Raw genomic sequence first — 25,837 nt, forward strand, 5'->3', positions numbered from 1 at the left:
TTGTTTCATTGATCTGTTTGTTCCTGTGCCAGTACCACAGTGGAAGGAACCACAGTTTTTAGCATTATGCAAATAAAAAGTTCAAAACAGCGAAAGGGATCTAAAAAATGAAAAGGCAGTCTCCCTCTCCTCTCCCACCTCTAATGTCTCTTTCCAAAAGCAACCACTGTTAATGGTTTTTCACATATTCCTTCAAAATATTCCTACGCATATACCAGTGTAAACGTTTTCAGTGAGATTGAATTGTTTGCAGTGTTCCACCCCTTGCTGTTTCATCTGGTAGACCTTAGAAAAGTCTTCCAGTAGCAGCACCTGCAGATCTACCCCGTTCTTTTTAACAGCTCCATAGTATACTGTGTTACATGCGGATGTGTTGGAGTTTACTTGTGAAGTCCCCACAGGTAGATATTTAGGTTATTTCCATTTCTTTTTTTATTACAAAGAAAAGGCGCGACGAACATCTTTAAACAGGTATCCTGGCACGCTTTTCAAGTATAGTGATGGGTAAGTTCTCAGCACAATTACTGACTCAAAGTTTATGTGCATTTAAAGTTTCGATATATGGGACATCCCTGGTGGTCCAGTCGTTAAGACTCTGCGCTTCCAGTGCAGGGAGCTTAGGTTCGATCCCTGGTCAGGGAACTAAGATCGCACATGCCACGTGGTGCAGCTTCTAGAAACAAAATTAAATTAAAAAATTTTTAAAACATAAAAAGTTTCAACGTATGATGTGACTTGACCTGCAAAAAAGTTTACCAGTTTTCAGTCCCACTTAGAATGTATGTAAGTGCCACTCTGTGCCCTTGCCACCACTGGGCATCATCAAATTTTAACTTTTGCTAATCTGATCAGTGTGGAAATGGTATTCTGTTTTTGATATCAGCCTTCTTTTTAACCTTGCAGTAAATTTTGATTATAGGGCATTTTCATTCTTATTTTTTTTTAAATTATTGATTGTGTTTTTTCAGGTAATTCATAGTATCAGTTTTTCAGAATCCCAAAAGAAACCTTTTGGGGTTTTAATTTAAATGTACAGATTAAGTTGGGGAGAATCATTATCTTTATAGTATTATCTTCTTACTTAGAAATATGGCATTTCTGGCCTCTCGCCTTCTGAGATGGCCCACACTCTGTGGAGTGTGTTTCTCTCTAAATAAATCCACTTCTTTCCTATCAAAAAAAGAAAAAGAAAAAAAAGAAAGAAGTATGGCATTTCTCCACTTGCTGAGATTTTTTTAAAACACCCTGCAACGAGATTTGTAATTTTCTTCAGAGAGGTCTTAATTTACAAAGATTTTAATTTCCAGCTGTATTATATTTTATATTTACATTTTTATATTTTTTACTGCTACTCTGAAAAATACCTTTTTTCCCCCTGACTGATTATATAGAGTTTGTGTTTAATTGGTTGTTTTGAATATTTATCTTATCTGCCATCTTACTGGACTCTTTTTTAATAGCTTTTCTGTTGATTTCAAAATCCTGTCTGCACAGAATGGTAATTTGGAGTCTTTCTGATATGCTTTTTCTCATCCTTACGTCTTTGGCTGGAACTTGTGGGGCTCCGAGCAGTTACCTCTGGGCCTGACCTTCATGGGAGCTTTGCATGCCCTCTGCCTGCCTCACAGCCTGCCCTCGGTCCCACTCCCTGCCACTCTGCCTCTGGGTGGTCACTGGGGCTTGGTTGGGGTCCCGTCCGCTTCTCATGGAGCCCTTCATCTTTTCTGTCTGGGACGATCAGCTTTTCTGTTGATCAGAATCCGTCTGCTTTATTTGTTTCAGGAATTCCTTTATACGTTGGTCCCTTTATTATACCATTCTCTGTTTTTCAGTGCAGCTACCTTTATTAATGTATCTTATTTACAGACACATGTTGTTTTATTGCACTTTCCTTTATTGGGTTTTGCAGGTACTGCATTTTTTACAGACTGATGGTTTGTGGCAGCCCTGTGTTGAACAAGTCTGTCAGCACCATTTTTCCAACAGCATTTGCTCATTTCATGTCTCTGTCACGTTTTGGGTAATTTCTGAAATATTTCAAACTTTATTACATTTGTTGTGGTGATCTGTGATCTTTGATGTTACTCTTGTAATTTTTTTTAATTTTAAAATTAAGGTATGTACATGGTTGTGTTAGACATAATGCTATGACACACTTAATAGACTACAGTATAGTGTAAACATAAATTTTATATGGACTGGGAAACCAAAAATTTGTATGACTCACTTTATCATGATATTTGCTTCATTGTGGTGGTCTGGAACCGAACTTGCAATATCTCTGAGGTGTGCCTTTGAAGGAAAAGAAAGAAGTAAGTTTGCTTAGGTGTTTCCCTGTTGTTGGGCTCAGGAGTTGTGTCCAGGTTTTCATTATTATAGGTGACTTGTAGTCCCTGCTTTCATACTTTTTTTTTATAGCAAATAAGATCCCACTTCGGTTGTAACAGCCAAGACTTACATTGACCATCTGTAAGCTATTGACTGACTGAGCTGGGCTGACCTGGCTGGATTAGACCAGTGTCATTGTAGTCAGGAGACTTCATAAGGGACCAGTCTGTGAGGAGGAAGAGACTTAAATGGAGCCATGGTTACACTCTATAAATTCATGTGCTGTTGGCCTGGGCCAGAGCCTTGTCTTTCTTCTAAAAGATGCCCATCTAGTGCCAGACCTTTCCCATTTCCTGTTCACCCTCCTCTGCCTGGGAACAGGGCATGCCAAAGCTTGCAGAGATCCAAGGACAGTGGGTCATGTCACAGGGCCAGTGTCCCGGCCAGAAAAGGACTAAGATGGGGCCAGCTGGACACTTGCATGGGGGAAAGTGCCCCTGTGGTTTCTCTTGTTTTCATCTCCCCGGCTACAGGCTAGTGAGCGCGGATTCAAATAACCTCTCTCAGGATAACATCTGAACTTTGAATTTGATTGTTGGAGAGACGAAATAAGCAGATGTGAATATCTAAATTGGTCAAACTATTTAGGCCTAATTAGACCTTGAGAAAGGAGGATTCCGTTCAGCCAAGCCCAGCAGTCTAAAATTATCTGTGCTAGTGTATTAGTCTGTGCACATCTTCTCTAATATCCGTACAAGGAGGGATATTTGGTTAAGGTCAGGCTTTAGGTATTTTGGGGTCTCCTAGCCGTAATTATAACCTTGCAACAGTGCCAGAATTTTACCATTACTTTAAGAACAGCTCTAGTAAATGGAATCAAGGGAATCTTAATCACTTCAGGAAGGGCAGTTGTTCAGATATCAAGAGTTCAGGAGGTAGCTGGATGCACCTAAATAGACAGTTCCCAACTCCAGTTGACTTATTTTGATTAGTGGAAGGACGTTTTGAAAAGTATGTAAGTAATACGTAGATAACACTCTCAGAGTGAGATCAGAGTGAAGAGTGAAGCCATGCTTTAGTCGCAACCTTGCCCCATCCCGTGCCCCTCCTTAGAAGCTGAGGTCAGCTGGCTTAGCATGTATCCTTCCAGACCATATTCGGTGCTTTTGTAAATATTCACATATGTACATATACCAGTACATGGGTTTTTGGGTTTTGTTTTGTGTGTGTTTTACATAAACAGGATCATAATTTCTACCATTTGTGATAATTTATGACCATTTTCAAGGAGCCAGTGTCAGAGACAAAATGCTGCTGCTGAATGCAGGTTTGGGGGGAGAGGGAGAGGCAACACCTTGGGTTAATGTGTGTTTGGGGAAATCAATAACTTAAATTTGTGTAGGTCATTACACTTTGTAAAGCTTTCTCCAGAAGTGGACTTAAAACACATTTGGTAATTGCCCTTCAATGCCAAATAGCTTTCCAGAAAGATTGAACCACATTACGTGGTTATCAGCAGCGTGAACGAGCCTGGGATCTCTGTTTTTACTTTGTTTGCTTAATGGGTATATAATTGTAGCTTTACTTTCCTTTTTATTTTTTTTTTAATATCGGCAAGACCATGTATTTTCCCATGAAATGAGATTTTTTTTTTTTTTTTGGGCAATCAGAACAAATTTAATTTTTTTCTTCCGGTTTTACTGAGATATAACTGGCATACAGCACTGTGTAAGTTTAAAGTGTGCAACATAATGACTATTTACATACATCATGAAGTGATTACCACCATAAATTTAGTGAACATGCATCATCTCCTATAGATATAAAATTAAAGAAATAGAAAAAAAAATTTTTTCTTGTGATGAGAACGCTTAGGATTTACTCTTAACAGCTTTCATATACAACAAATTTAATTTTTGATTAAAAAATTGAATAGGTAAAGATTATGATTATGATACTTCTTGAGTCACATCTGGAAGCTCAAGATATACCCAACAATGTAGAATAGAATTATCTAGAGATAAATTCAAAAGACAGATCCAGAAGTTATAACATGAAATAAAGGAGTCTGGAGGTAGAAAAGAAATAAGTAGAGAAGTAATCGTCTTTCTGAGTCCCAGGCAGGATTAACGTAAGAATATATGTGTAGACACACGTTGATGAAATTCCTGAAGTCCAAGGATAAGGACGAATCTTAAAGTTTTGAGACCCAAAGAACAGATTATTTATTTGCAATGGAAAGAGAACCATTAGCTTCAGACTTTTTTTTTTATCAGCAACACTAACAGTTAAATTCCTGGAGCAACATTTGTAGAATCCTGAGGGAAGAAGACTAAGGCCCCAAAATCACTAACCAGGAAAAGACATCATTCATTCATCAGGGCAAAATAAACATTGTCAGAAGTGCAGGCATTTAAGAAGTATTCTGTCCATGTACTTACCTGAGGACAGCACTTGGGGAAATACTCTATCAAATGACAGTTGGTTCAGAACAGAAATCCCAAGATAGAGGAAGACAAAAAGGAGAGGAATAATGGGAGCAGTGAATCTTGCAATATATATATTATTAAAGTTAAATAGATAATAATGATGTGACTAGGACTTTGTAATATAAATGCTAAGTAGGGACTTTTGAAATAGAAGAGTCATCCTTTAAAGAAGAACTTAACAGTAACCTAGAACTAAAGCTTCTATCCTGTTTGGGGTTGAGGGAGGTGTGAGCAGCTATAGATGCTTGGTGCATGTATGTTAAAAATACATATAGTATAAAAATACATGTATAAAAAAATACATGTTGTATAACATTTGTTTAAATTAATTTATTTTTGGCTGCGTTGGGTCTTCGTTGCTATGCACGGACTTTCTCTAGTTGCGGCGAGTGGGGTCTACTCTTCGTTGTGGTGTGTGGGCCTCTCGTTGCTGTGGCTTCTCTTGTTGTCGAGCACGGGCTCTAGGAGTGTGGGCTTCAGTAGTTGTGGCTCGCGGGCTCTAGAGCGCAGGCTCAGTAGTTGTGGCACATGGGCTTAGTTGCTCCCCGGCATGAGGGATCTTCCCGGACCAGGGCTCGAACCCATGTTCCCTGCATTGGCAGGGCGGATTCTTAACCACTGCGCCACCAGGGAAGCCCCCACATATTGTATAACATTATTATTTTCTTTTGATAGAATATATATATTTGAAGATGATTCAGGAATATATAGGCATGAGCTGATCTTTAAAGCACAGTAGGACTTCAAAACTGACAGGAAAGAAAGGAATGACAGGGAGGAAAAAGGAACAGGAAAAAAATGACAGGGACGAAAATGGCTAATTCAGCAAAAGTAAGAAGAAGGAAAGTGAGATTGTATTTAAGATGGAAGGAATAAAACCAAGTACATTAATTACTTCCCTAAGCGTGAATGCACTCAGGAGACAGAGACTGTCAGATGGGCTGAAAAGTCAGATTCAAATGCGTATTGTTTTTTTTTTTTTTTTTTTTTTTTGCGGTATGCGGGCCTCTCACCGCTGTGGCCTCTCCCGTTGCAGAGCACGGGCTCCGGACGCACAGGCTCAGCGGCCATGGTCCACGGGCCCAGCTGCTCCGCGGCACGTGGGATCTTCCTGGACAGGGGCACAAACCCGTGTCCCCTGCATCGGCAGGCGGACTCTCAACCACTGCGCCACCAGGGAAGCCCAAATGTGTATTATTTGAAGAAACACTTGTAAAACAAGATAACAAGCAATTTGAAAAATAAATAGACAAAGATATTGGGAAAATGCAAACAAAAATGAAGGAGGGGTGGCAATTTTCATATTTGAAAAAGCAGAATTCAGTGTCCAAAACAATCAGGACAAAGAGAGGCATTATGTAGTGTCCTTCCAGTCGCTCCTGGATGGCATCTGGCACTTTCTGGTCTTAGGGCAGTCTCATTGTCTGGTATTAAAGATGAAGTCTGAATTAAAACAAAACTTGAATTGTTTACAACAGCAAATTAAAGGAGAAAAACAATTACGTTATATGAAAAATGCTACAAAGGCATTTGATAACACTTAGCAACTTTTCCTAATAAAACTTCTAAGTAGGTTAGGAAGGGAAGGAAGTTATTGCATAATGATAAAGACATTTACCAAAAATTTTTAGCAAATATACTAAATGGCAAATTTCTGAGGCTGTTCCCTTAAAATCAGGCACAGGAGATACTTACTCTTAATAATGTGATTCATTATTTGTAGAGATCTGGTCTGATGAAATAGATAAGGGTATGAAATAATTTTGTAATATTAGAAAAGCATAATTTGTCTGTAATTGTAGAGGTCTCAAAAACCCATGAGAATCTAGTAAAAGATTACTAGAATTAAAAAGAATTTATAAAGTGGTATAAGAATTTATAAGGAGTTATAAAGTTACATAAGACACAAACTGATAAGTTGGGTTTTGTTTATGTTTTTCTTATTGTTTTTATTTTTAATATGAGTAGTAGCCAGTTAGAAATGGACAGGGAAAAATATACCACTTATAATACACACTTAATACATTTAAATTTAACAAAATGTTAAAGAACCTAAATAAAAGAAATGTGAAATCTTACTGAAGGACACAAAGTAAGATCTGCACATATGGCAGGCCACACCAAGTTCCTGAATCGGAAGGCTTACTGTCATAGCTACATAAATTTTTCCTAAAATAATATTTCCATGCATTGCAGTTTTCTTTTTTCATTTGAATCTATCATAGATATATTCACTTACATGAATCTATAAACATTTTCTTCAAATTTTTTAAATTTAATTTTATTTATTTTTTTATACAGCAGGTTCTTGTTAGTCATCCATTTTATACACATCAGTGTATATATGTCAATCCCAATCTCCCATTTCATCACACCACCACCCCCAGCCCCCGCCACTTTCCCGCGTTGGTGTCCATACGTTTGTTCTCTACATCTGTGTCTCAATTTCTGCCCTGCAAACCGGTTTATCTGTACCATTTTTATAGGTTCTACATATATGCGTTAATATATGATATTTGTTTTTCTCTTTCTAACTTACTTCACTCGGTATGACAGTCTCTAGATCCATCCACATCTCAACAAATGACCCAATTTCGTTCCTTTTCATGGCTGAGTAATATTCCATTGTATGTATATGTACTGCATCCTCTTTATCCATTCATCTGTCGATGGGCATTTAGGTTGCTTCCATGACCTGACTATTGTACATAGTGCTGCAGTGAACATTGGGGTGCATGTGTCTTTTTGAATGATGGTTTTCTCTGGGTATATGCCCAGGAGTGGGATTGCTGGGTCATATGGTAATTCTATTTTTAGTTTTTTAAGGAACCGCCATGCTGTTCTCCATAGTGGCTGTATCAATTTACATTCCCACCAACAATGCAGGAGTGTTCCCTTTTCTCCACACCTTCTCCAGCATTTGTTGTTTGTAGATTTTCTGATGATGCCCATTCTAACTGGTGTGAGGTGATACCTCATTGTAGTTTTGATTTGCATTTCTCTAATGATCAGTGATATTAGTAATGTTGAGCAGCTTTTCATGTGCCTCTAGGCCATCTGTATGTCTTCTTTGGAGAAATGGCTATTTAGGTCTTCTGCCCATTTTTGGATTGGGTTGTTTGTTTTTTTAATATTGGGCTGCATGAGCTGTTTATATATTTTGGAGATTAATCCTTTGTCCATTGATTCGTTTGCAAATATTTTCTCCCATCTGAGGGTTGTCTTTTCGTCTTGTTTGTAGTTTCCTTTGCTTTACAAAAGCTTTTAAGTTTCATTAGGTCCCATTTGTTTATTGTTGTTTTTATTTCCATTACTCTAGGAGGTGGGTCAAAAAAGGTCTTGCTGTGATTTATGTCAAAGAGTGTTCTTCCTATGTTTTCCTCTAAGAGTTTTATAGTGTCCAGTCTTACATTTAGGTCTCTTTTGTGTATGGTGTTAGGGAGTGTTCTAATTTCATTCTTTTACATGTAGTTGTCCAGTTTTCCCAGCACCACTTATTGAAGAGACTGTCTTTTCTCCATTGTATATCCTTGCCTCCTTTGTCATAGGTTAGTTGACCATAGGTGCGTGGGTTTATCTCTGGGCTTTCTATCTTGTTCCATTGATCTATGTTTCTGTTTTTGTGCCAGTACCATATTGTCTTGATTACTGTAGCTTTATAGTATCGTCTGAAGTCAGGGAGTCTGATTCCTCCAGCTCTGTTTCTTTCCCTCAAGACTGCTTTGGCTATTGGGGGAATTTTGCGTCTTCATCCAAATTTTAAGATTTTTTGTTCTAGTTCTATAAAAAATGCCATTGGTAATTTGATGGGGATTGCATTGAATCTGTAGATTGCTTTGGGTAGTATAGTCATTTTCACAATATTGATTCTTCCAATCCAAGAACATGGTATATCTCTCCATCTGTTGGTATCATCTTTAATTTCTTTCGCCAGTGTCTTATAGTTTTCTGCATACAGGTCTTTTGTCTCCCTTGGTAGGTTTATTCCTAGTTATTTATTCTTTTCGTTGCAGTGGTAAATGGGAGTGTTTCCTTAATTTCTCTTTCAGATTTTTCATCATTAGTGTATAGGAATGCAAGAGATTTCTGTGCATTAATTTTGTATCCTGTAAGTAAGAGTGATTTGACTTAGAATGAGAGAGCAATGTGCTCTCCAGAAGTGGGGGAACTGAGTCTTGCAGATTCGCTGCTGGGCATTAGGAAGCAGTAGTATTGCTGGTGGTCTGTCTAAACGAGGAACTCTTCCTAAGTATCACAGGGAAGACAGGACCAGGGTGCCAGCCTCCAGGAGAGGCAGCTGGCAGCTCTGCTCCCCCTCCCTCTGCCCCAGGATTGGATTCTGGGTCTGATTGGTCAACTCCTAGGACCTGTAACCAGCTGCAGTCCTGAGTGGTCGGGGGACTGCAGGTGTGCTCTCTGGGGAGGCGTCTTCTCTGCAGGGTCTGGGAAGGGGGCTGGGCTAGCCCTGCCCAGAGCGCTGGCAGATGCTCTCGAGCTCTTGGCCTTGTTTCCTGGGTTTGACTAGTGTCCTACCCTGGGGTAAGTTTTTCTTTCTTTTTATTTTTTTCAGGAACAGTGAATTTATTTATTCTCTTCACGTGGTAATGGTTCATACTCATGATAACAGAATTCAAACAGTGCAAAAATCAGTCTCCCTCATGCCCCAGGCCCCCAGTTGTCCTTTTTTTTTTTCCTCTGAGAAAACCAGGATTACCAGTTTCTTTTTTCTGTGCATTCTTCAAGAGAGAGTTTATGCATATAAAAACATCCTTTAAAATTGCAAATCGTAGTATATAATGTATACACTCTTCTGTATTTTGCTTTTTTTCATTTACTAATCTATTTTGGAGATCATTTTATATGAACTGGAAATCTATTTTATTCTTTTTAATGGATGGTTTGTTGTCCTGTGTATCTGTTTTGGGAGGTACCGTAATTTATTTAACTACACCATTATTGATGAACATTTAAGTTGTTTATAGTATTTTGCCACTTGTGTATTGGAGCAGGTGTAATTTTGAGCAAAGATGAATGTGGTCAGGAATTTTTTTCCTCTCTTTAGAGCTGTGAGGTCTGAGATTGACGTTGGACTGCTGGGGTGGGAGAAAACACCACTGGCCCACTGTGGTTCTGCAGACCTTTTAGATTTCCTAGTCTGGGAAGGGCTACCAGCCTAACTCCTGGATTCTACACTGGGGCTTGGGGTCCTTTGCCTCCTAGGTGAAGAACTCACGGGTAGAGTAGCAAGTTAAGGACACTAGTACCTCTAGGTCAGGGGTTCCTAACTTGTTTGTTTGCCATAGACCTGTTTGGCGATCTGCTGAAGCCTAGGGATGGCTTCTCAGATAAATTCCCAGCATTTTATTGTGAACATCTTCAAACATACAGAAAAATTGAATTTTACACTGAACACCTGGCTTCTTCCATTAACATTTTACTATGCTTGCTTTATCGTATTTTTCCATCAGCTTGTTTTTAAATATATAAGTTTATAAAGAACCAGTTATATTGAAACAGTGATCAGAATATTAAAAAAAATTTTATGAAATGGAGATACATACTTCTTTATTAAGAAAGAAAAATGGGGAAATATCTGTAATTTCTACTGGTGTTAAGATACAGGTACTGCTAATACTCTTAGGGTTTGTTGCCTACATTCATGATTGAAGGAAATGGTAAATTTCAGTTAAAGTGTAGTAAAAATAAATAGGTAACCTATTTTTCCATCCAGCTTCACAGACCTACTCTGTTTAGGCTGGGTCATTTAAGAAAAAGCATCTGTTCTACCCCAGGCTTTGTACTTCTGCAGCCATCTATCAGTCACTCCAGGCACCATTAGCTGTTCTGTGGAGGAGGAAACAACTTGCCCGAGGCCATCAGCTAGTTTAAGGAGGAATCTTCAGGTCTTATGTTTTTCCACAGAAGCTTCATTACAGGCGGGCAGGGTGTAGGGCAGCGGCAGCTAGGGGGCAGTGGAGGTTTACAGGTGTTGCTGGGGAAGGGGCACAGGTGGAGCTCAGCTCATCAGGTTCCTGGGCTCTACCCACTAAGGGTCCTGATGCTCTAGTCCGGCTTGGGCGGGGGAATTGGCTTTGGGGGCAAGCACTCTGGGTGAGCTTTGATGTCAAGACCCACACCCTGTGAGATACTAGTTAATGAGATCAGGGTTTGTTCATCTGATTACACTTTGTCAGTGGGTAGCGCTCAGCACAGACTTGGAGTCTTGATGACTAACAAGTTGCTTCAGGAGACAAATGTAACATAATGCTCTAGTAGAGTTATCTCTGTTGAAATCTTCTAGAAATACACACTCAAAAATAAAGGCTTAGTCACTCTACTCTTGACACTTCAAATATGCAGGCTAATGGGTAGAGGCAGGATGATCAGGAATCAACCTTCCCCCCTTCCTCCTTCCCTCCCTCCCCCCATCCCCCCTTCTCTTCTGGATGACCACTTATCTCATTATAGACCCAGTGGAGCAGAGTGGTAAAGCCTTTTCTGCCTTCATCGCCCTATAGGACAGATAAGGTGTGCACTCAGCTGTAACTCCCTGAAACATACAGCTTGGATCCTGTCCTTTGGGAATTTAGAGGAGGAGAGGGATCCAGGAGGCCTTTGTGAAGGAGACAAAGCCCTGTGAAGGCTGAGCCTTGAAGCCATGAAGTACTGAGGAGAGACCCGCCTGAGCAGAGGCACAGGGATTGGGAAGTGCGGGATGTGATAAAGCTGTCAGTCAGTTCCCCTGAAGCTGGTGTGCGTAAAGGGCTCGTGAGGCCAGAAAGGCAGGTGGGGATAGAGACTGCAACAAAGAGGAAGGATCTGTGGGAGGACTGAGTGCAGGAGCTGTGGACGCCGCACCCACTCTCGGGTTTCACACGAGGATGTCCCGCTTGCTCGCAGTTCATCACTACAGTCCTGTGAACTCGAGGAGACAGAGGTGGGATGGACGAGGGCTGTTTCATGAAGGTGGGGAAAACCCCGCAGGGAGCACGAGCAGGACCATCTTTCTCTACCGTGCGCCATGTTCGTGCTGGCGCTGCTGTGTGGGTTTGGTTGGTTTGAGTTTGAATCTTTATCCTTTTCAGTGCCCAGTGAGCCAGCATTTGACGGTTTAGTCTTTTAAAGTGACACCTCAGTGGAGTTTTTCCCCAGGTCACATTCTGAGAACTGAGTAATGAGTAAGAACCCATCACTTAAGACAGGACTCAGAAATGCTTCCTGCAGAGACAGGCTTCCTTCTTCCCGTTGACTCTTTGAAGCAACATTAGTATCTGCTATTTCTTTTTTAAAAAAAATTTTAATCTTTATTGGAGTATAATTGCTTCACAATACTGTGTTAGTTGATGTTGCACAACAAAGCGAATCAGCCATGTGCGTACACGTGTCCCCACATCCCCTCCCTCTTGAGCCTCCCTCCCACCCTCCCTATCCCACCCCTCTAGGTCATCACAGAGCGCCAAGCTGATCTCCCTGTGCTCTGCGGCTGCTTCCCACCAGCCAACTATTTGACATTTGTTAGCTTATATATGTCAATGCTACTCTCACGTTAGCCCAGCTTTGCCCTCCCACCCCAAGTCCTCAAGTCCATTTTTTATGTCTACCTCTTTATTCCTGCGCTGCAGCTAGGTTTGTCAGTACCATTTTTTTTTTTTAGATTCCATATATATGCGTTAGCATATGGTGTTTGTTTTTCTCTTTCTGACTTACTTCACTCTGCTCACCATTGCTAATTATTAGAGAAATGCAGATCAAAACTACAGTGAGGTATCACCTCATGCCAGTCAGAATGGCCATTATCAAAAAATCTAGAAACAGTAAATGCTGGAGAGGGTGTGATGAAAAGGGAAGCCTCTTGCACTGTTGGTGGGAATGTAAATTGATACAGCCACTATGGAGAACAGTATGGAGGTTCCTTAAAAAACTAAAAATAGAATTACCATATGACCCAGCAATCCCACTACTGGGCATATACCCTGAGAAATACTATTTCTTAAATGGACCAGTAATGTCTGTTAATGGAATGTGTTTATCAAAGCAGGACTCCTCAGAGCAAAAGAAAAATTAAAGGATGAATTGCTTCATGAAACCCTTTCTGTGCCACGCCTCTCCCACTCTTGTCCCTTCTAGGTCATCCAGGATATTTCGGGCTCTGAAGGAGGGCTCTCCTTGCCTTGTGATGACTTCCTTTTGTGCCCTAGGACAGATTCAGATTTCCTATCTCAGGCCTCGTTTGATCCCTCCTCTCCTCTGGGGTGGGAAATTGAACCTCGTTTGTTAGGTGTAAGTAACCTCCGAACCTCTCCTCCAAGGACGTTATTTTATGAGATTTGTATTTTATTTCTCTTTTGCTTCCTTTTAATTTTTTGGAGAATAGTTTTTGAGTTCATTTAATAATTTCCCATCACTTGACTGCAGCTACCTTAAATCATCCAATGAGACAGACTTACGAACCAGATGAGATTGGTCAGTCCCTTCACTGCCAGCCCCTTTCTTTAAGGTGGACCACAGTCATTATAATGAAGCGTGATGTGGATGCCTTTGGGGGAGGAGAGGGAAGGGGGCTTTGACTACTTTGAGAACTAGCCATTCACCCCTGACCCCTGACTTACTACTTGCTAAGCTGATAAGCAGTCGCACAGTAGTGGTGGCGAAGATCATTTGAACAGGGTGCCTGTTGAGATGGGTTTAGGTAGAGACTGGAAAAACCACTCAAAGACAGCAGGCAGTTTTCATTCAAGTGGAGAATTCATCTTGGATTTGGAAACATCCCTGCCTTGAACTTCTAATAATGCAAACGTAAAAAGCAAAGACTCTGGTACTTCCCTGGCGGTCCAGTGGTTAAGACTTGGCACTTCCACTGCAGTGGGTGCAGGTTCGATCCCTGGTAATGGGAACTTCTGCATGTGCAGCCAATAAAAAAGCAAAGACCCCTTCTCCCACTTTGGGTATAATGGGAGTTAGACCTGAACTTGGGGAGGTGAGCCGGCCCCAGTGATACGGAGGTAGATTGCAGATACTTAGGTTTGCAGCTCCAGGGAAGTATTTTTCACATTGTTTTGACCATGACCCACAAGAAGAAATATATTACACGTCATTATACGCACACACATACTTCAAACAAACATTTCACCAAACTGTCTACACTTACTTCCTTAAACACACTCTGATATTTTCTTTTTGTGAATATGCTGGTTGGAACCCAGTAAACTGATGTCCTGACCCACTGATGGGTCTGGATCTAGCCTGAGAAGCTGTGAGGGAGCCCACAAGGAGGGGTCTGGCCCTGGCCCTGAGAGCAGCGCTTTCCCCATTGGATGTCCCTCGTGGTCTGTAAAGCACCTGGATAGTTCTGTCAGAAACTGCAGCCTGGTCTTGGCTGGGCCGTGGGGGGTTCACGAGGGGCTGCCCACACTGGAGGGCAAACAAGAGCAGGTTGGTGGGCCTCCTCATAAGGCGTGGTGTCACTCCATTGAGGCTGCATCTCTGAGTGCTGGAGAGCCGTGTGAGGGGAGGGCTGAGGAAGAGGCTGGCAGGAGAGTGAGGAAGGGAGGCCTGGTGACAATTCCTAAGCCTTTCCCCCAGGATGATGTCAGCTTCCAAAATCCCCAGCCATGACTGGAACAGGGCGGCAGCGAAAATCTCCCTGTTTAAAACGTCAGGCCTGAGTTTCACTCAACAAATATGTACTGACATATTATGTTGCAGTCATAGCGGTGGGCATGGGATGCAGAGATGTCCAAAGGCAAGGTCCCCGCCCTCCTGGAGCTTACGGTCTTAGTGGGGGACACAGACAATAAGTAAATAAGATCATATTCAAGAGTGACAGGGGCTCTAAGGGAATAAGAAAGGGTAATGGGATAGAAAGTGTTTGGGGTGGAGGCGCTTTTGGTGGGTGGTAGTAAGAACAGGACTTTTTTTTTTTTTTTTTTAAGGAAATGGCATTTGAATTGAAATTGATGAACAGTTGCAAAAATCTGTGCTTCCGAAATGGCAGCTTGAGAGCAAAATACAGATTTGCTGGTCCCATCCTAGCCTTAAGGGAATGAAAATATTTGGGGCAGGGCCCAGGAATTTGCATTTTTCTTCCAAATGATACCCATGCTCACTAAAACTGGAGGCGTGCTGCCCTGGGGCTTTTACTTTGAGAGGAGGTCACACCTGGTGAACTTTAGGGTCCCTTCCAACTCCCAACTCCCAGAGCCTATGGTTCAGGGAAGGGAACTTATTCCTGTGTGAGAGCCAGGCTAGGGAGAGGAGCAGGACCACGTCCGGTCAGACTGCAGGATGGCAGCGAGTGAAATGCGGAAAACAAGCGTGCACAGCCCAGCACACACGTGCACACGCACACCGAGCTCACCCAGGACCCCGCCTCTCGATGGCTGTCCCACGTTCTGAACCTGATCTTCTCAGAGGTGTCCTCATCTGTGTTCCCACTGCCTCTAATTTAATTCCACCGTCCGTGAGGGGTTGCAGATTCAGCAGCTTAGGTGAGGTCCATCTCTTGCTTTGGGAGCATTTCCACAGCTGGTCCCCGCCCTCTCTCCAGGCATCTTTAAGATCCCAGGCCTCGGCTGCCTGTCTCCCCATCCCCACCCCACCCACCCTCCCTGCCCTACAGAGTTCTCCGTGCTCTGGCCACTGGGGCGTGCCTGGCAACTTACTCCCCCGGAGTGTGGGGTTTAAACGGGCCGGCCGCAGCTGCTGCAGTAGGAACGCGCACTTCATCCCAGCCCCCATCCTGTGAGGGGAGGGCGAGGGTTGCCCCAGGGAGCAAGAAAAATCAAGAAACCTGTTTGTATCTGTCTGTCAATGCTCTTTATCCCGTCTTCGCCTCCACTTCCTGTGTTGTAGGTCCCCCTCCCCTGGCCTCAGTTTCCCCGGCCATGCAATAGGAGGAACCCCTGGATTTCTTTGGGGGCGGAGAAGGGGCGTTGCTTCCAAAGGAGACCCTCTTCTCACCGCACCCCTCCCGGGCGGCGGCGATCGCCAGGAGGGCCCTCGCAGGCCAGTGGCCGGGCGGCGGCCCGGCGGTGTCACTGTCACAGTCAGGGGAGGAGGCAAGGTCGCAGTCTGAGGCCCCCGCCTGGCCTCGGGCGGCGCTGCCGCGGCCTCGCCAACCGCCGGACCCCGCCCGGTGAGCCGCGCACCCGGGCGCAGCGGTGCCCACACTGGAGGCCGGGCGGCGGCGGGGGCGGCTCCATGCGGTACACGTGTGGCGACGCGATCGCGGGCCAGGTGAGCCGGCGCCATGGGGCAGGCGGGCTGCAAGGGGCTCTACCAGTCGCTCTTCGACTACAAGACCGAGAAGTACGTCATCGCCAAGAATAAGAAGGTGGGCCTGCTCTACCGGCTGCTGCAGGTCTCCATCCTGACCTACCTGGTGGTGTGAGTTCTCCGGGGCTCGGGGCTCGGGGAGGGGGAAGGGCCGGCCGGGGCCGCAGCTGTGGCCTCCGGGGGCTGGGAATTGGCCTGGGGGCGCCGGGGGTGCCCTGTGACTGGGCTCTGGGACCCTGCTCGGGAAGGCAGCCCTTCTTGTACCGTTGGGCTTAAGGGTGGGGGGTAAGGAGGGAGCCCTCAACTCCCCAGCGGCTCTTGAGGTGATGAGATGCGCCGGGGTTCCTGGGGCCCCCCCATTTGTGAGGCTTTCCGTGGGCAGTTCCTTTCTCCAGGGCTGGGGCCGCCAGTGCTAGGGCTTTGGGAAGGGGGCGAGGCTGCGGGGGCTTGGGCTGCAGCTGTCATGGCAGCCCCCCTGGGCCCTAGCCCGGGCTGGCCCAGGCCGGCCCCCGGTGGTTTATTTATAGTCACTGAGCTCAGCGCCAGTCTCCTGGCAGGGGCAACTCAGGAGCCTGGCATGTCCCAGAACTCCCTTCTGGCTGGCTCGCCCCACCCGCGGCTGGCCTCTCTGGGGGTCCTGCCCCGAAACCCTCTGCGCTCCCTGGCACCCAGCTCTCCTGTCTGCCCCCCTCCCCCGCCCTGCAGGAGCTGGCACCATCAGCTGAGGGGCAGCTCCTTGGGGTCAGCCAGGCACTGTTCAGAGGCCTCACCCCCAAGCAGGGAGCGGACAGGTGGAGAGGAAATGACACCAGACAGCTGGGATGCGGATGTGCCTCTTTTATTCCTTCAGTTTAATGCTGTTGAGTCCCTCCTACTTCCTGACTTGGGGAGCAGTAGAGGCTCCTCCAGGGAGGGCAGCCCTGACCTCACCTCACTCCCACCCGGAGGCCGGGCTTCATCCCTGAGCTTCATCCTTAAGACACCTGGCTGCCCCCCACCTGAGGGCCTTCTGTCTTACTGCTCCTCAGCCAGGCTTCCCTTTCCTCCCCTACGTCGTTAGCGCCCACTCATCCTTCACACCTGGGTTCTCGCATGCTCCTCCCCAGAATTCCCACAATGTAATTACGTGCGTATTCAGGGGATCATTTGCTTAACGTTCGTGCTGACTGCCCTTGTCAGCCTGGGGATGCCATGAGGGCGGGGCCTGCCTGGTATCCCCTAACTGCTTAGGGGACAGGTGTGAAACGAATGAGTGAATGAAGGGTTGTTGTTCCTTGAGTATTTGCTGAATGTTTCTGTCCAGGCCAGGCCCAGTGTGTCCCTACTAAAATGGCTGGTTGGCTCAAGGGTCACAACCCTCTCAGAGGTCTTGGAGATGGGACAGCCTAGGGCCCCAGGACATGCCAGCTCTGCCCCCAGAGATGAGGGTGGAAGCATCCTGGTTGCTGCCTGGGAGAGGCAGGGCATCCCACAGCACTGCTGCAGGACCTCAGGAAGGCGGCTTCCTGCCCTCTTCTGGCTGCAGTTTTCCCAACTTTACCAAGGCGGGTTGACCTGGACAATCTCTAATTAACAGTAACCTCAGTAATAAGTTGATGTGTTATATTCATTGAGCTCCTCCTCTGTGCCTGGCACTCGCTGTGCTAAGCAATTTACGTGTGCCGTCTCATTAAAAAAAATTTTTTTTTTCTATTTTGATGTAATTTATACTCACAAAAAAGTTTTAAGAGTAGTAGTTTTTTTAATGCCCTTCACCTAGATTCCTCAAATGTTAACATTTTACTACATTTGTGTTTTCCTTATCCCTTTCTCTTTCTATGTGTGTGTATACATGTGCAATTTTTTTCTGCTGAGTAGGTTGCAGGCATGATGTCTCTTGATTCCTAAATTCTTCCATGGGTATTTCTTAAAAACAAGGAATCTCTTATTTAATGAAGTAAAAGCATGAAAATTCGGGACTTAACATAAAAATATTATCATCTAAGCAATAGACCTTTTGTAAATTGTCCCCAAAATTACCTTTATAGGAAAAGAAAATCCGAAATCATGCCTTGTGTTCAGTTGTCATGTCTCCTTTAATCTGGAATCACTCCTGAGTCTGTCTTTGTATCTTATGACACTGACATTTTTTGGAGAGTGCAGGATCTTTTAAAAACCATTTTTAAATTGAGGTAAAACTCACATAGCATGTAGTTCATCATTTTAACTAACCATGTTAAATTACACAATTCAGTGGGTTTTAGTACATTCACAATGTTGTACAACCATCACCACTATCTAATTCCAGGACGTTTCCATCACCCCCAAAAGAAACCTGTGTCTATTAACAGTCATTTGCAATTCTCCCCTACCACCATCCCTCCCTTGGTAACCACTAATCTACTTTTTGTCTCTATAGCCCATTCTGGACATTTCATATAAATCAAATCATTACAACATGTGGCCTTTTTTTGTCTGGCTTCTTTCACTTAGCATAATGTTTTCAAGATTTATACATACTGTAGCCTGTGTCAGTAAATTATTCCTTTAATTGCTGAATAATACCTCCTTGTATGGATACACCACATTTTGCTTATGCATTCATCTGTTGGACATTTGGATTGTTTCTACTTTTTGGCTATTAGGAAAAATGCTGCTAAGAACATTCATGTGTAAGTTTTTGTGTGGATATATGATTTCAATTATCTTGGTTATATACTGAGGAGTGGAATTGCTGGGTCATATAGTAACCTTGTGAGCAACTACCCAACTGCTTTCCACAGCACCTACACCTTTTTACATTCCCACCAGCAAGTACCAATTTTTCTGCATCCTCACCAACACTTGTTATTTCCCATTTTTTGGATTACAGCTGTCTTATTGGGTGTGAAGTACTATCTCACTGTGTTTTTTGATTTGCATTTCCTGACTAAAGATGTTGAGCATCTTTTCACGGGCTTATTGGCCATTTGTATGTCTTTCTTGGTGAAATATCTATTCAAATCCTTAGCCCATATTTAAATTGGATTACTTGTCTTTTTTATTGTTGAGTTGTAAGACTTCTTTGTATATTCTGGGTACTAGACCCTTATCAGTTATGTGACTCACAAATATCTTCTCCCATTCTCTGGGTTGTCTTTTCACTTTGTTGATAGTGTCTTTTTTTTTTTTTTAATTTTATTCTTGGTGACTTTTGGAAGTTTGCCAATAGAACCTCCTCATAAGTAAACTCTGGAATTCACATGTACTGTTTTTGTTGTTGTTGTTGGGGGTAGGAGTTTATTAATTTAGTTTTGCTATGTTGGGCCTTCGTTTCTGTGCGAGGGCATTCTCTAGTTGTGGCAAGCGGGGGCCACTCTTCATCGCGGTGCGCGGACCTCTCACCGTCGCAGCCTCTCGTTGCGGAGCACAGGCTCCAGACGCGCAGGCTCAGTAGTTGTGGCTCACGGGCCTAGTTGCTCCGTGTCATGTGGGATCCTCCCAGACCAGGGCTCGAACCCGTGTCCCCTGCATTGGCAGGCAGATTCTCAACCACTGCGCCACCAGGGAAGCCCCGATAGTGTCCTTTGATGCACAAAAAAGTTCTTAATTTGGATCAAGTCCAACTTACCTATTTCTTCTTTTGTTGCTTGTGTTTTGGGTGTCAAAGAGTACAGGATTTTGCACTCTAATTTTGTAGAATCCCCCTCAGTTTGGGTCTGTCTGAGGTCTCCTCATGATAAGTTCCAGGTTGTGCACCGTGTCCTTTAACCATCCTCACCCCTCTGGAAGGAGGTGCACTTAGCCCTGTGTTGACCCCCAGAGTTCATTGGCTCACCCGGGGTCACATGGCAAGTGTGGGTCGAGCTGGTTTCATCCCAAGCTTGCCCAGCTGCAGGGCCTTGGCTCCTGAGAGCAGCAGCCTCTCGCTTCTGGGGTTGCTTGTCACCTCTGCTGCTTGCAGGACTGGCTTTCAGGCGGCAGAGGGAGTTGTGACTCCTGCCCAGGAGCTGGTGGGAAAGGTGGAGCCCCAAGCCCGACCCCTCCACACCCTGGGGGCCTGAGGAAACTTCCTGAGGGCAGCAATGAGGCTGACGCCCACCTGCTTGCCCCTCCCTGCAGCTGGGTGTTCCTGGTGAAGAAGTGTTACCAAGACACGGACACATCCCTGCAGAGCAGCATCATCACCAAAGTCAAGGGTGTGACCTTCACCAACACCTCAGAGCTTGGGGAGCGGCTCTGGGATGTTGCCGACTATGTCATCCCACCCCAGGTCTGAGCCCCACCCAGCACAAGGGCCCAGGCTGGCAGGGTCTGGATCCGGGTGGGTGACATGGGAAACTGCTTGGGGGAGCCAGGGACCTCCATTCACTGTCTCCCTTGGCCTGGGATGGCTGCAGGGTTTGCAGATAGACTCTGCCCAGGTCCTTTACCCCATGCCAAACCCCAGCCCTCCCCAACTGTGCCTTGCGGGGCTGCTCTGTTCCCATGAAACCCTGAGCCTGTTGAAACCAAATGGGACCCAGAGAACTTCCAGGTCAGTGTGAGTCAGGTGGCCTGGCACCGAGAGCCCTGCCCTTATATTGGCCACTGTCCCTGGGAGCAGTTCCCTGTGCCGGGGCCGGGCCACCTCTTCACTGCCCCTTCTCCTCTCTCCCCTCCTGTATCTCAGCTTGGACCCTGGGGGCTGAGGTCAGAATGGTTTGGGGTTGTGGGCATGGAAGAGACCCCTCTAAGCATACCTGCTCTGGGACTCCGAGGTCAGTGGGCTCGTGGGTGGGATCCACTGATTTGTGGCCCCAGTGTCTGCAACACCCATGCAGAGATCCCACCACCTGCCAGGCAGCCCCGGGAAGGGGGGACCCCAGATGGCAGGAGGGGGTTCCTCAACCTCCCTCTGGTTTCTCAGGGAGAGAATGTCTTCTTTGTAATCACCAACCTGGTCGTGACCCCCAACCAGCGGCAGGAAACCTGTGCCGAGGTGCGTCTTGGTGCAGAGAGCTGGGGAGGGGGTGGGAGAGCTGCCAGCAGTACTTGGGGTCCACCCCTCTCCTGAGGCAGGGGTGTCAACCCCCTCCGAGGGCCCTGGGGGATGTGTGCACCAGCGTGCATACCTGCATTATTCAGGGGAGAAGCAGGTTCTCAAGGGGTGAGCAGCCACAGGCAAGGGAGGAACCCCTGGCCTCACCCTGGGGTGGGACCTGGTTCTGAGAAGGGGTCCCTGCAAGCACCTGCCCCCCGCCAGGCACCCTTTCTCTCCTGGCAGAGTGAAAGCATTCCGGATGCCTTGTGCTATGAGGACAGCGACTGCCCTCCTGGGGAGCCTGTTGTGGCTGGAAACGGTGAGGCCTGGAGTAGACAGGGCTGGGGGCAGAAGGGGAGTTGGAACCAGGAGGTTCCTGGCATTGTCCTTTTCCCACCCCTGCAGGAGTGAGGACTGGCCGCTGCCTGCGGGCGGGGAGCGAGCAAAAGGGCACCTGTGAGATCTTCGCCTGGTGCCCGGTGGAGACAAAGTCCAGGCCAGCGTGAGTGGCTGTAACCTCGGGACCCTGAGGAGTTACCCAGTCCTGGGCAGCGGGTCCCAGCCCAATGGTGGAGACATGTCCTGGGGGAGAAGCCAGGGCACCCCACAAAGGCCCCAGGACCACCCCGACATGATCAAATTGACTATCCTTTGCAAAGGCTCCAGGGCACCCAGGGAGCAGACAGGCTTCAGCCTCCGCACAGGCATGGAGGGGGCGGGGTAGGGCCTCCTGAGCAGACTGTCCTGCCTCGGTTTTCAGGAAGCCACTCCTGGGCGAAGCTGAAGACTTCACTGTTTACATAAGGAACTTCATTCGTTTCCCCAAATTCAACTTCTCCAAGTACGCGGGCCCATGTGTCTGGGACGCTGTGTGGAGTGCCCCACTGGGTGGTGAGGGGGCACCCTTTCCCGTGCGGTGGCGGCAGGGCTGTGTCCTTTCGTGCTGGAGGGTGTTGGGGGTGGGGAAGCAGTCAGGATCTGAGGGGCTTTAGCCAAGGGCTCAGTGTGGGTCACACCCGGTTTCTGGCCTGGGAACAGCGAGTCTCACCTTCCTTTCACTGGCTCTTCATGGCCTCCACCCAGGACAAATGTGCTGGACACCACAGACAGAGCTTTCCTGAAGTCCTGTAAATTTGGCCCCAAGGACCCCTACTGCCCCATCTTCCGACTTGGGTCTGTGGTCAGCTGGACGGGGAGCAGCTTCCAGGAGATAGCTGTGCAGGTGGGTGGTGGGGCTGGCCGGCTCTGGGCTTGAGCTCTGCAGTGAGGAGGGGGTGTGGAGGAGGACCCACGCGATGGGGTGGCCCTACAGTCACCTGCCCAGGGACCGTCTCAGAATTAGCTGTGCTGCACACTTGCACCTGCGTCTGGCTCTGAGTCCAGGGGCATCAGCTGAAACCGAGCCAGGAGCCCCACTGGCACCCTGGCTGTGGTGTGAGGTGCCAGTCCTGCAGTAGGTGCTTGCTCGGGTCATTCCCTTCTCCCTGGAGCGTGAAGCAGGAGGATATGGGCTGTCCGCGACGCACTTTTCTCAGTCACTCCAGAGGTGTGAACCCTGGGCCTTCTTCCCTCCCGGAAGGATGCTCCAGTGGGGCCAACCCCCTGCCTGAGCTCTCCACGAAAAGCTGGTCTGTGACTTGTATCTCCAGAAAGTTCTGTGCACTGATTCTTGTCTCTTTTGCATCAAGGGTGGTGTGATAGGAATTCAGATTGAATGGGACTGTGATCTTGATAGAGCTCCCTCTGAATGTTACCCTCGCTATTATTTTAACCGTCTGGACAACAGATTTTCAGAAAACTCTCTTTCTTCTGGGTACAACTTCAGGTAACTGGGGCTAAGTCTGCCACCTTATGACCCTCTCCACGTTTCGTGTCCTTGCCTGGGTGCCAGCGCTACGACACCCCTTCCTGGGGGTGGGTGTCAGAGCGGGAGGTGCAGGGAGGCTGCCAGGGGGCCTCTGGGAGAGAAGCATCTGCCATGGCTCTGGACTTGCCCTGAAGCTGAGGCCTGGGTCAGGCCCATCAGTGCCTTGGTGGTCCGGGTTGGCCCAGTAGTCGTGGGAAAGCCCTTGCCTCTTGGGGAGCGTCTGACAAGAACTTCAAAGATCTGAACGAACCTTTTATGTCACGTCACCAAGGGGGTCTCCAACCTTTCCTGGGCCTGCTGAATGCCAGGGTCCTGGGGTGGGGGGGTTATAAATCTCCAAGGTAGTGGAGCCTGTGTTGCCAAACAGGGAAGACCCAGGTAGGCCGAGGGCTCCCCGAGCCGTGTCTCCCCCAGGTTTGCCAAGTATTACCGAGATGCAGCTGGGGTGGAGCTCCGCACGCTGTTTAAAGCCTACGGGATCCGCTTTGATGTGATGGTGAACGGCAAGGTGTGTGGGTGAGGCTCCCCTTCTGAAGCTGGGCAGGTCCTGGGAGGGTGGGGCATGCTGGGGGGGGGGGCCAGGTTGGCCCTGGGGGAGTCCCGGGGGATCCCGCTGTCCTGCTGCCTTCCTCACCCCACCTTGTCTTTCTGTGCTCCAGGCAGGGAAGTTCAACATCATCCCCACAGTCATCAACGTGGGCTCAGGGGTGGCGCTCATGGGTGTGGTGAGTACCTCTCCCCCACCCGCTTTACCCTCCGAGCACCCGCAGGGGCGGGCAGCAGGGACACTGCCCCACAGGAGTTGTCCCAGTGCTCCAGAAAGAACCAGAACTGGGGAGGTCAGTGCAGATGGGGGTGAAGAGGGCTCTCTGGGACTTCACACCCCTCCAGCAGCCCCCAGGTGGCCGTGACTACCTGGGTTTCTTTCCAGAGCCAGAGCGGCTTCTGCCTGTGGCTCTGCAGCTAGGGGGGGCGGGTTCTCTGGGATCCTGCGCAGCCTTGTCTCCACTTCTGCTAAAAAGAGGCAGGATCCGGCTATACACAGGGCTTCTCAGCCGCGGCCCTGTTGACACGTAGGGCCAGATCACTTTTTTTGAGGGGTGACCGTGTGCATTGTAGAGTGTCTGACAGCATCCTCGGCCTCTACCCACCAGACGCCAGCGGCACCTTCCCCCACAGTTGTGACGGCCAATAATGTCTCCAGACGTCGCCAAACTGCCCCCCGGTTGTGAATCACGGGGCTAAAAAGATGAGAGGCAGGGAAGTCGGGCTGTAGTCCAGGTCTGTCCCTTCAGTTGGGCAGAGGGGCCACCGGAGAGGAAGTAACAGCTGGAGGGCAGGGAAAGGCTTCCTCTGGATCTTTCATGCCCCTTTGTTTTTCTGGAAGTTTTTTAAAGACAAGGCAGTCATCAGAGTGGCTCACACCCGTACCAGCAAGCCACTTGCCAAGGTTTCTGGCAGCCTTGTCCCCTGGTTCCTCTGCCCAGGAGGTCACAGCAGCCCCATGGGGGCTTCCAGGAGGACCTAGGACTGACTTCTTATTGAGACCAGGAACACCATGTCCTGTAGCAGAACTCAAAGAGGCCATGCTCCTGAGAGGTGGTCAGTGGATGAAAGTGGGCCCCAAGGGCCTCCTCTTAACTGCAGCAACATTGTTGGGGGGCCCTGCACGTTTACATAGGTAACTTCCCGAGACAGGGGCCATCTTCAGACATCACTTTCTTATGATGGGGGTAAATCAGAACACAGGCATCTGGGGACACACTGGTGAAATGAAGGTAAGGGGGAAAAGTGGTAGAGGCTGGGTGGGGGGTGGGAGGAGTGTTCTCTGTGGAACAAGGAATTGATGACCTTTTTAGCATCTGGGGGGGGGGGGGAGTATGGCGGGGAAGGTTGTGCAATGCCCAGGGTCAGAGGACTTGCTTCACCTGTGGTCCTCCATCAACCCTCTCCCACCCCCCCGCCCCCTCCTCTCTGTGCAGTGGGTGGAGTCGCCCTCTGGTGGAGGAGACTGGTATTTGCGCCATCCACTCTGGTCTGAAGAGCTTGTGTTCAGGTGTCAGTGGGTCGGTCCGCTGGGTTGGCTCAGCCCTCATCTTTCCTTGACCGCTGCTGTGGTGTCCTTGTTGTTCAGATACCCTCCAGTCCCTCTCTCACTGCCTACTAGAGGGATCTTCCCGCAATGCCACAATTCTGTTCCTGGCCCTGTTCCCAGGCATGACGAGCCTGTTCCTCTGCAGTGCCCTTCCTGAGCGTTTTTTCCTTTTTCCTTATATAAAATCCTATTCAGCTTCAAGACTCAGCCCAGATGTTCCTCCCCAGGCTGAGTAGCGTCCCATCTTCTCTCTGCTGCCCCTGCTCCTGTCCCCATCCTGGGACATTGTCACTGTCATAATAATTTATATGCCCGCCTCCTGCACCAGAGGGGGAGTCCCCAGAGGGTCTCACTGGCTTACTCTTGGCCGCACCCCAGGGCAGTGCTTAGCAGACACTGGCTGAAGGCGTGATCCGATGGGATCAGGGTAGTGCGGGGTGCTCACCCTGAGGGGTCAGACAGACCACAGGCTAACTCGGGCTCTACCATGGAGCAGCTTTGTGGCCCTGGACAAAGATGCCTCTTTCTGAGCGCAGCCCCCCTCAGGGGTTGCTGCAGGATCAAATGGGATGTAGTTGGTGTCAAGTGGCCGGGTGCTCTCTGGAAGTCTAGGATCCTGAGTCAGGGACCCCAACTCTTTTGCAGGGGTCTTTCTTCTGCGACTTGGTACTCATCTACTTCATCAAAAAGAGCCACTTTTACCGAGACAAGAAATATGAGGAAGCGAGGTCAGTTATGCTTCCTCCCAGCGGCCCTAGGGGAGCCCACTAGGTCAGCCTTTCCCCCTCCCGGGCTCAGAACTC

The 25,837-nt window shown here is 47.4% G+C and overlaps 1 protein-coding gene across 11 annotated transcripts in view; it reads left to right on the plus strand.

Moving 5' to 3' along the window:
* The first annotated feature begins 1,642 nt into the window (after window positions 1-1,642).
* Window positions 1,643-25,837, plus strand: part of P2RX5 (purinergic receptor P2X 5) — a 30,239-nt gene continuing 6,044 nt past the window's right edge. For 6 of the 11 annotated variants that reach the window (XR_012328590.1, XR_012328591.1, XM_033847975.2 and 3 more), the window contains exons 1-11: window positions 1,643-16,202; window positions 20,172-20,322; window positions 20,959-21,030; window positions 21,316-21,391; window positions 21,478-21,574; window positions 21,833-21,913; window positions 22,156-22,294; window positions 22,761-22,897; window positions 23,354-23,447; window positions 23,599-23,664; window positions 25,680-25,762. Coding sequence is in view for 6 of the 11 variants with exons in the window: in XM_033847975.2 (XP_033703866.1) it covers window positions 16,066-16,202; window positions 20,172-20,322; window positions 20,959-21,030; window positions 21,316-21,391; window positions 21,478-21,574; window positions 21,833-21,913; window positions 22,156-22,294; window positions 22,761-22,897; window positions 23,354-23,447; window positions 23,599-23,664; window positions 25,680-25,762 (1,133 nt within the window). In the remaining 5 variants the exon portion in view is untranslated. Of the gene's footprint in view, window positions 16,203-20,171; window positions 20,323-20,958; window positions 21,031-21,315; window positions 21,392-21,477; window positions 21,575-21,832; window positions 21,914-22,155; window positions 22,295-22,760; window positions 22,898-23,353; window positions 23,448-23,598; window positions 24,718-25,679; window positions 25,818-25,837 lie in introns of those variants that run through there. The other 5 variants (XR_004523938.2, XR_004523937.2, XM_033847978.2 and 2 more) reach the window with 4 other exon arrangements.

The sequence above is a fragment of the Tursiops truncatus genome, chromosome 20 (assembly GCF_011762595.2).
Source record: "Tursiops truncatus isolate mTurTru1 chromosome 20, mTurTru1.mat.Y, whole genome shotgun sequence".
Taxonomy (NCBI): Eukaryota; Metazoa; Chordata; class Mammalia; order Artiodactyla; family Delphinidae; genus Tursiops; species Tursiops truncatus.